A 10,952-nucleotide genomic window follows, 5' to 3' on the forward strand; every position below is an offset into this window, starting at 1 on the left:
TAGTCACATGCAAAAGAATGAAGATACCACACACACATTATATACAAAATTCAAAACAAATCATCACAATGTGGTAAGATTAGATGTCAACTAGAGGGGGAAAAAACTATTAAAATACAAACATAGGGAGAATAAACAACACATTTCTGAATAACCAACAGATCATGGAAGAAATAAAAAAGGAAATCAAAATATGCATAGAAACAAATGAAAATGAAAGCAAGACAGCCCAAAACCTATGGGATTCAATACAAGCAGTGCAAAGATGGAAGTTCATAGTAATACAAGCCTACCTCAAGAAACAAGAGAAACATCAAATAAACAACCTAACTTTACACCTAAATCAACTGGAAAAAGAAGAATAGAAGAACTGCAAAGTTAGTAGAAGGAAAGAAATCATAAAAATCAGAGCAGAAATGAAGGTGACTATAGCAAAAATCAACAAAATGAAAATCTGATTCTTTGAGAAGATAAATAGACAAACCATTAGCCAACCTCATCAAGAAACAACGGGAGAAGAATCAAATCAATAAAATTGGAAATGAAAATGAAGAAATCACAACAGACAACACAGAAATATGAAAAATCACAAGAGACTACTATGAGCAATTATATGCCAATTAAATGGACAACTTGGAAGAAATGGAAAAATTATTAGAAAAGTATAACCTTTGAAAACTGAACCAGGAAGAAATAGAAAATCTGAACACACCAAGTACAAGCACAGAAATCGAAACTGCACTCAAAAATCTTCTAAGAAACAAAAGCCCAGGACCAGATGGCTTCACAGGTGAATTCTACCACATATTTGGAGAAGAGCTAACACCTACTCAAACTCTTCCAGAAATTTGCAGAGGAAGGTAAACTCCTAAACTCCTTCTATGAGGCCACCATCACCCTAATACCAAAACCAGACAAAGATGCCACAAAAAAAGAAAACTACAGGTCAATATAACTGATAAACATAGATGGAAAGATTCTCAGCAAAATTCTAGCAAACAATCCAATAACATATTAAAAAGATCATACAACGTGACCAAGTGGGCTTTAACCCAGGCATGCAAGGATTCTTCAATATTTGCAAATCAATCAATGTAATACACCATATTAACAAATTGAAAGGTAAAAATATGATTATCTCAATAGATGCAGAGAAAGCCTTTGACAAAATTCAACACCCATTTAGGATAAAAACTCTCCAGAAAGCAGGCATAAAAGGAACATACCTCAACATAATAAAAGCCTTATATGACAAACCCACAGCAAACATTATCCTCAATGGCAAAAAATGGAAAGCATTTTCTCTAAAATCAGGAACAAGACAAGGATGACCACTCTCACCACTACTATTCAACATAGTTTGGGAAGTCCTAGCCACAGCAATCAGAGAAGAAAGAGAAATAAAAGGAATCCAGATTGGAAAAGAAGAAGTAAAACTCTCACTGTCTGCAGATGACATGATCCTCTACATAGAAAACCCTAAAGACACCACCAGAAAATTCTAGAGCTAATCAATGGATATAGTAAAGTTGCAGGATATAAAATTAATACTCAGAAATCTCTTGCATTCCTATACACTAACAATGAGAAAACAGAAAGAGAAATTAAGGACCAATTCCATTCACCATTGCAATGAAAAATAAAATATTTAGGAATAAATTTACCAAAGAAACTAAAGACCTATATATAGAAAACTATAAAACGCTGATGAAAGAAATCAAAGATGACACAAATAGATGGAGAAATATACCATGTTCGTGGAATGGAAGACTCAATATGGTGAAAATGAGTATACTACGCAAAGCAATCTATAGATACAAGAAAATCCTTATCAAGCTACCAATGGTATTTTTCACAGAACTAGAACAAACAATTTTACAATTTGTATGGAAACACAAAAACCTCAAATAGGCAAAACAATCTTGAGAAAGAAGAATGGAACTGGAGGAATCAACCTGCCTGACTTCAGACTATACTACGAAGCTACAGTCATCAAGACAGCATGGTACTGGCACAAAGACAGAAATATAGATCAATGGAACAAAATAGAAAGCCCAGAGATAAATCCACACACCTTATCTTTGACAAAGGAGGCAAGAATATACAATGGAGAAAAGACAATCCATTTACTGGTCAACCACCTGTAAAGGAATGAAACTAGAACACTTTCTAATATCATACACAAAATAAACTAAAAATGGATTAAAGATCTAAATGTAAGACCAGAAACTATAAAACTCTTAGAGGAAAACATAGGCAGAACACTCTCTGACATAAATCACAGCAAGATCCTCTATGACCCACCTCCCAGAGTGATGGAAATAAAAGCAAAAATAAACAAATGGGACCTAATTAAACTTAAAAGCTTTTGCACAATGAAGGAAGCTATAAGGTGAAAAGACAGCCTTCAGAATGGGAGAAAATAATAGCAAAGGAAACAACTGACAAAGAATTAATCTCAAAAATATATAAGCAGCTCATGCAGCTCAATACCAGAAAAATAAACAACCGAAACAAAAAGTGGGCCAAATGCCTGGGGCTGGTGCACTGGGATGACCCAGAGGGATGGTACAGGGAGGGAGGTGCGAGGGGGGTTCAGGATGGGGAACACGCATACACCCATGGTGGATTCATGTTGATGTGTGGCAGAACCAATACAATATTGTAAAGTAAAATAATAATAATAATAACAAAATAAAGCAGTGAAGTGATTTAAAAAAAAAAAAAAGTGGGCCAAAGAACTAAACAGATGTTTCTCCAAAGAAGACATACAGATGGCTAACAAACACATGAAAAGATGCTCAACATCACTCATTATCAGAGAAATGCAAATCAAAACCACAATGATGTACCATCTCACACCAGACAGAATGGCTGCCATTCAGTCGTGTCCGACTCTTTGCAACCCCATGAACTGCAGCACGCCAGGCCTCCCTGTCCATCACCAACTCCTCGAGTTTACTCAAACTCATGTCCATTGAGTCGGTGATGCCATCCAACCATCTCATCCTCTGTCATCCCCTTCTCCCCCTGCCTTCAATCTTTACCAGATATATCTGTCTGTAGCTATATTTAAATATATATATATATACATATTATAAATATATATTTAAGTATTGCAAGTAAAACCACTCATAACTCACAGAATAACTAGAAGACAAAGAATGCTGTAAGTTTCAATTTACAAAAAGTAAGTGGAAAATAAACATGCAAAGCTAGCTCTGCAGAGGAGAGTCCAGGAGAGACTGTGATAGAACACAGAGAAAATCACTTCTAAAAAGACAAAGTCTGACCCTCAGTGACAAAATACTAATAGTTGAGCTCTCCTGTGTCATAGCTTTGGCTTCTGGAGATCTGAAAGGACAAGGATGGAAAATATGTGGGACTAGAGGTGGCACTGTTTCTGGTGAAAGAGGATAGATCTCTTGGAGGCTTGGTGATTAAAAAAAAAAAAAAAAAAAAGAAGTCAAGTGGTGGAAATAAAGTTTTCTGGAAAAGCAAAAACCATCACAAGACATATCTTCTTGCCCCATCTAAAAAAATTACACTTTTCTCTATCAACAAGAGAGGCTGCTCACGGACTAAGAAACCTACCCAGCCACCCAAGCCTCTTATATATCTGCCGCATAAAATCACTGTATTGCTGGTGACAAGTGAACAGAAATAGCAGATGAGGTAAAAGGCATTATCCTTGATTTTTCACTTCCTCCTTCTTTGACAACTTCACTGACTTTGGGTTTGAGAATAGGACTCATTTTGACCAATGTAATGTAAATGCACATGATATACACCAATTTTAGACAGAAACTTTCAGTGTGATCATGTATTTGGCTCACTCTCTTCTGACTCTGCTCTCTGCCATGAGATTAAAATGTCCAACCTGAGAAGACACAGTGTATGTGAGCCTTGGCCTGGAGCAGAGCCTCAGCTAACCCAGAAGAGTCTTGGTTTACAAATAGCAAGTCCTAGTAAAAGGAAGCTTGCCTCTCAGAGATGCCAAGACTGGAGCTAGGAAGATGCTAGGTGATGCTGGAACATCTTCAGTCAGTCAGTTCAGTCACTCACTCATGTCCGACTCTTTGCAACCCCATGGACTGCAGCATGCCAGGCCTCCCTGTCCATCACCAACTCCTGGAACTTGCTCAAACTCATGTCCATTGAGTCAGTGATGCCATCCAACCATCTCATCCTCTGTTGTCCCCTTCTCCTCCTGCCTTCAATCTTTCCCAGCATCAGGGTCTTTTCCAGTAAGTCAGTTCTTCCCATCAGGTGGCCAAAGTTTTGTAGTTTCAACTTCAGCATAAGTCCTTCCAGTGAATATTCAGGACTGATTTCCTTTAGGATGGACTGGTTGGATCTCCTTGCAGTCCAAGGGACTCTCAAGAGTCTTCTGTAACACCACAGTTCAAAAGCATCAATTCTTTGGCGCTCAGTTTTCTTTATAGTCCAACTCACACAGCCATACATGACTACTGGAAAAACCATAGCTTTGGCTAGACTGATATTTGTTGGCAAAGTAATGTCTCTGCTTTTTTATGCTGTCTAGGTTGGCCATAGTTTTTCTTCCAAGGAGCAAGCGTCTTTTAATTTCATGGCTGCAATCACCATCTGCAGTGATCTTGAAGCCCAAGAAAATAAAGTCTGTCACTGTTTCCACTCTTTCCCCATCTATTTGCCATAAAGTGATGGGACTGGATGCCATGATTTTTGTTTCTGAATGTTGAGTTTTAAGCCAACTTTTTCACTCTCCTCTTTCATTTTGTCAAGAAGCTCTTTAGTTCTTCACTTTCTGCCATAATGGTGGTGTCATCTCCATACCTCAGGTTATTGATATTTCTCCTGACAATCTTGATTCCAGCTTGTGCTTCATCCAGCCCAGCATTTCTCACAATGTGCTCTGCATAGAAGTTAAATAAGCAGGGTGACAATATCCAGCCTTGACGTACTCCTTTCCCAATTTGGAACCAGTCTGTTGTTTCATGTCCAGCTCTGTTGCTTCTTGACCTGCATACAGATTTCTCAGGAGGCAAGTAAGGTGGTCTGGTATTCCCATCTCTTGAAGAATTGTTCACAGTTTGTTGTGATCCACAGAATCAAAGGATTTGGCATAGTCAATAAAGCAGAAATAGATGTTTTTCTGGAACTCTCTTGCTTTTTCAATGATCCAACATATGTTGGCAATTTGATCTCTAGTTATTCTGCCTTTTCTAAATCCAGCTTGAACATTTGGAAGTTCACAGTTCATGTATTGTTGAACCCTGGCTTGGAGAATTTTGAGCATTACTTTACTAGCATGTGAGATGAGTGCAATTGTGATAGTTTGAGCATTCTTTGGCATTGCCTTTCTTTGGGATTGGAATGAAAACTGACCATTTCCAGTCCTGTGGCCACTGCTGGGTTTTCCAAATTTGCTGGCATATTGAGTGCAGCACTTTCACAGCATCATCTTCCAGGATTTGAAATAGCTCAACTGGAATTCCATCACCTCCACTAGCTTTGTTCACAGTGATGCTTTCTAAGGCCCACTTGACTTCACATTCCAGGATGTCTGGCTCTAGGTGTGTGATCACACCATCGTAATTATCTGGGTCATGAAGATCTTTTTGTATACTTCTTCTGTGTATTCTTGCCACCTCTTCTTAATATCCTCTGCTTCTGTTAGGTTCATACAATTCCTGTCCTTTATCGAGCCTATCTTTGCATGAAATGTTCCCTTGGTATCTCTAATTTTCTTGAAGAGATCTCTAGTCTTTCCTATTCTATTTTTTTCCTCTATTTGTTTGCATTGATCACTGAGGAAGGCTTTCTTATCTCTCCTTGCTATTCTTTCAGTTTCTTGAGGGGAAACAACAAGGAATAAGCCTAACAGAAGATGTACAGGTTTCAAAAGTTTACCAAAAATATTTATCCAAGAATCTCTTTGTTTCCCAAAAGTTTTATCAAACACACAAACTCTAGCAAATGTTTATAGTATATTTGCTAAGTATATACTGCATTTCTTGCATGTATGGAAGGTCAGTGACCAAGGCCTCTGCTGTCATGGAAGTGACATTTGGTGATGAAAACAGAGGTAATGGTCAATAAGCAGGTAAACAGATAAATGAGAAGATAACAATGTTGTAAAGAAAAGTGATCTAGATGAGATTGAGTCAACAAGAGTCCTGTTTCAGAGGATGAAGAGCTCTCTAAAGAGATAACGTTTAAACCCAAAGTCTTGGCAGGTTGAAGTAGTTGAGAGTAAAATGCCATGATGTTTACAACTTCCTTGAATTAGTTGAGAAAGTGGGTGAGAACGTTCTCAGAGGTAAGCCATAGCTGGGAGCAAGGGCTCCACAGCAGGTTAGCAAGTGAGCAGGTGAGTGAGTGAAGTCGCTCAGTCTTGTCTGACTCTTTGCTACCCCCATGGACTGTAGCCTATCATGCTCCTCTGTCCATGGGATTTTCCAGGCAAGAGTACTGGAATGGTTGCCGTTTCCTTCTCCAGAGGTTCTTCCCGACCCAGGGATCGAACCTGGGTCCTCCTGCATTGCAGGCAGATGCTTTACCATCTGAGCCACCAGGGAAGTCCTGCAGGTTAGCAAGGAGGCTCTTAATTCTGAATGTCATACGCCCTTTCCCAGGCACAGACTAAGTCATTCAGGGGACTAAGTCATTCAGTCACCTCCCAGGGTTCAGTTCTGAACTACCAAACTAGGGAAGCTTGGATCCCTCAACCCAAAATGAAAAAAGCTTCCATCCTGAGCTTTGGGGTGGGTGCCCATGAAGAGCTATTGGTGAGTTCCAGACCATGCAGGAGGCCAGTGAAGGTGTATAAGCAGTGTAATTCTTTTCCTGTCAACTAACACATGCTGTCCCTCCTCTTTTAGGTTTTTCAGGGAAATCAAGACTCCTTCACCCCCGTGGTGAATGCTCTAGACCCCCCGCTGTTTACCCGCTTCCTTCGGATTCACCCGCGGAGCTGGGTGCACCATATCGCCCTGAGGCTGGAGTTTTGGGGTTGTGAGGCGCAGCAGCAGTACTGAGGCCCGGTACCTTCCTTCTGTCCCTGAGCCTTTCCTAACTGAAATGCAGCATCCTTGTGAGCCCTTCTGCCGGGTGACTTCCTGCCCCCACAGTGCCATCAGTTTTCACTGTATTTCAATGCCTCTGTGCCAGCAGCTGTGCCCTGAAACCACCCAAATCAATTGCCATGGGGACTGAGTTCTCTGGAGTCATGTGGAAAGCATTCTTCTACGGAAGTGGCAGTCACTTCCTCCTCTGTGGTGATGAAGAAGGGTCACGACCATACTAGGCTACTAAAGGACATGTTTTTAACATTTCCCTAGAAAAATGAGGAAACTCCGTGGCTCTCTCGGATAGGAGACCCAACACGATGTACCAGGAAATTCTGTACGGTGACAGAAAACTAGAGGCCCACTTTACAGAGTTAAATATTGGGGAGTCAGAAGGAAACTGAGCTGGAGGAAGCAGAGAGAAAATTCCTCCAGTCAGCCACATGCCCTTTCCAGGAGGAACCCCTGCCTTGCCCCGCCCCTACTAGATAAGGTTCGAAATGGTTTACTGTCCTGGAAAAGTGAAAATTAGAGATTAATGTATAGAAATCAGTAAGCTGCTTTGCTGTATAGCCTGGTAGAGATGTCAATCCCCCAAATGATGTGGTTTGACTGCCTGCAAAAGTTAACCACTTTACTGTTGACCTTAATCATCTTCTTGTAGCATTATTTTCCCATTGACTGCATACATCTCTATTTTTCAAATGTTCTTGGAACCAGCTCTTTTGTCTTCCTGCTGGAATAGTCAATAATCAGTTGAATAAAACGTTGACATGTAAAACCAAATGCCTTTGAGAGTTCTGTTTTTCTATTGGCAATTTAAATGTGAATGATGGAAGCCTGCTGGCTGCACCAGACCTCACCGAGAGGAGCTACCCCACGCCCGAGGTCAGGAGGGGCGTGTTGGGACCTGACCTGAGCCATGACAGGCTCAACAGGGCACACTAGGCCTAAGCCTCAGGTTCTTGTAAGCATGAGTCATAATTCTGGGAAGCCCCACCAAGGTCCCCGATGACACCAGGGTCCCTGATAACACCAAGGTTCCCAATGACACCAAGGTCCTCCCTGATGACGCCAAGGTTAAATCAATCACCACGATGACCCAAGGTTGAGTCAATCACCACACGCCAACTACACTATTGCTGAGACAAAAGACCGCCTGTATATAAACAGTTGTGATTCAGAGCTCGGGGCTCTCGTCAAGATTCCACTGTGCTGGATGAGAATTGGGCCCTAGCTCGAGCTAGCAATAAACCCCTTTATGCTTTTGCATTGCTGTGGACGTCTTATTCTCTCAGTTTTGGGGACTCGGACACTGGGCATAACAAGGCGGCTGTGAGGAGATAACCCTCGTCCAAGGTAAGGAGCAGCAGCTGCGCTTTGCTGGAGCAGCCATGAAGAGATACCCCAAGTCCAAGGTAAGAGAAACCCAAGTAAGATGGTAGGTGTTGCGAGAGGCATCAGAGGGCAGACACACAAACCATAATCACAGAAAACTAATCAGTCTAATCACACGGCCTTGTCTAACTCAATGAAACTAAGCCATGTCATGTGGGGCCACCCAAGATGGGCGGGTCATGGTGGAGAGGTCTGACAGAATGTGGTCCACTGGAGAAGGGAATGGCAAACCACTTCAGTATTCTTGCCTTGAGAACCCCATGAACAGTATGAAAAGGCAAAATGATAGGACACTGAAAGAGAAACTCCCCAGGTCGGTAGGTGCCCAATATGCTACTGGAGATCAGTGGAGAAAGAACTCCAGAAAGAATGAAGGGATGGAGTCAAAGCTAAAACAATACCCAGTTGTGGATGTGACTGGTGATAGAAGCAAGGTCCAATGCTGTAAAGAGCAATATTGCATAGGAACCTGGAATGTTAGGTCCATGAATCAAGGCAAATTGGAAGTGGTCAAACAGGAGATGGCATGAGTAAACGACAATATTCTAGGAATCAGCCAACTAAAATGGACTGGAATGAGTGAATTTAACTCAGATGACCATTATATCTACTACTGCGGGCAGGAATCCCTCAGAAGAAATGGAGTAACCATCATGGTCAACAAAAGAGTCCAAAATGCAGTACTTGGATGCAATCTCAAAAAAGACAGAATGATCTCTGTTCACTTCCAAGGCAAACCAGTCAATATCACAGTAATTCAAGCCTATGCCCCAACCAGTAATGCTGAAGAAGCTGAAGTTGAACAGTTCTATGAAGACCTCCAAGACCTTCTAGAACTAACACCCAAAAAAAGATGTCCTTTTCATTATAGGGGACTGGAATGCAAAAGTAGGAAGTCAAGAAACACATGGGATAACAGGCAAATTTGGCCTTGGAATATGGAATGAAGCAGGGCAAAGGCTAATAGAGTTTTGCCAAGAGAACGCACTTGTCATAGCAAATACCCTCTTCCAACAACACAAGAGAAGACTCTACACATGGGCATCACAAGATAGTCAACAGCAAAATCAGATTGATTATATTCTTTGCAGCCAAAGATGGAGAAGCTCTATACAGTCAACAAAAACTAGACCGGGAGCTGACTGTGGTTCATATTATGAACTCCTTATTGCCAAATTCAAACTTAAATTGAAGGAATTAGGGAAAACCACTAGACCATTCAGGTATGACCTAAATCAAATCCCTTATGATTATACAGTGGAAGTGAGAAATAGATTTAAGGGACTAGATCTGATAGATAGAGTGCCTGGTGAACTATAGATGGAGGTTCGTGACACTGTACAGGAGACAGGGATCAAGAGCATCCCCATGGAAAAGAAATGCAAAAAAAGCAAAATGGCTGTCTGAGGAGGCCTTACAAATAGCTGTGAAAAGAAGAAAAGCGAAAAGCAAAGGAGAAAAGGAAATATATAAGCATCTGAATGCAGAGTTCAAAAGAATAGCAAGAAGAGATAAGAAAGCCTTCTTCAGCGATCAATGCAAAGAAATAGAGGAAAACAACAGAATGGGAAAGACTAGAGATCTCTTCAAGAAAATTAGAGATACCAAGGGAACATTTCATGCAAAGATGGGCTCGATAAAGGACAGAAATAGTATGGACCTAACAGAAGCAGAAGATATTAAGAAGAGGTGGCAAGAATACACAGAAGAATGGTACAAAAAAGATATCTTCACGACCAAGATAATCACGATGGTGTGATCACACACCTAGAGCCAGACATCCTGGAATGTGAAGTCAAGTGGGCCTTAGAAAGCATCACTATGAACAAAGCTAATGGAGGCGATGGCATTCCAGTTGAGCTATTTCAAATCCTGGAAGATGATGCTGTTAAAGTGTTGCACTCAATATGCCAGCAAATTTGGAAAACTCAGCAGAGCCACAGGACTGGAAAAGATCAGTTTTCATTCCAATCCCAAAGAAAGGTAATTTCAAAGAATGCTCAAACTACCACACAATTGCACTCATCTCACATGCTAGTAAAGCAATGCTCCAAATTCTCCAAGCCAGGCTTCAGCATTACGTGAACCATGAACTTCCGGATGTTCAAGCTGGTTTTAGAAAAGGCAGAGGAACCAGAGATCAAATTGCCAACACCTGCTGGATCATTGAAAAAGCAAGAGAGTTCTAGAAAAACATCTATTTCTGCTTTATTGACTATGCCAAAGCCTTTGACTGTGTGGATCACAATAAACTGTGGAAAATTCTGAAAGAGATGGGAATACCAGACCACCTGACCTGCCTCTTGAGAAACCTATATGCAGGTCAGGAAGCAACAGAACTGGACATGGATCAACAGACTGGTTCCAAATAGGAAAAGGAGTGTCAAGGCTGTGTACTGTCACCCTGCTTATTAACTTATATGCAGAGTACATCATGAGAAACGCTGGACTGGAAGAAGCACAAGCTGGAATCAAGATTGTCAGGAGAAATATCAATAACCT

General features: G+C 41.0%; 1 protein-coding gene and 1 non-coding gene across 2 annotated transcripts in view; one reads left to right on the top strand and one right to left on the bottom strand.

Annotated features, from left to right (window-relative positions):
- The window catches only part of F8 (coagulation factor VIII), a 141,253-nt gene extending 133,415 nt beyond the window's left edge, over nucleotides 1-7,838 (top strand). The window contains exon 26 of the mRNA XM_052663089.1: nucleotides 6,867-7,838. Coding sequence (XP_052519049.1) covers nucleotides 6,867-7,022 — 156 coding nt within the window. The 3' untranslated portion in view covers nucleotides 7,023-7,838. The remainder of the gene's footprint in view (nucleotides 1-6,866) is intronic.
- On the bottom strand, nucleotides 6,491-6,563 carry TRNAC-GCA (transfer RNA cysteine (anticodon GCA)). The gene has a single exon. It is a non-coding gene; the product is annotated as a tRNA-Cys (tRNA).
- Nucleotides 7,839-10,952: the final 3,114 nt, after the last annotated feature.

Source organism: Budorcas taxicolor, chromosome X (assembly GCF_023091745.1).
Source record: "Budorcas taxicolor isolate Tak-1 chromosome X, Takin1.1, whole genome shotgun sequence".
Lineage (NCBI taxonomy): Eukaryota > Metazoa > Chordata > Mammalia > Artiodactyla > Bovidae > Budorcas > Budorcas taxicolor.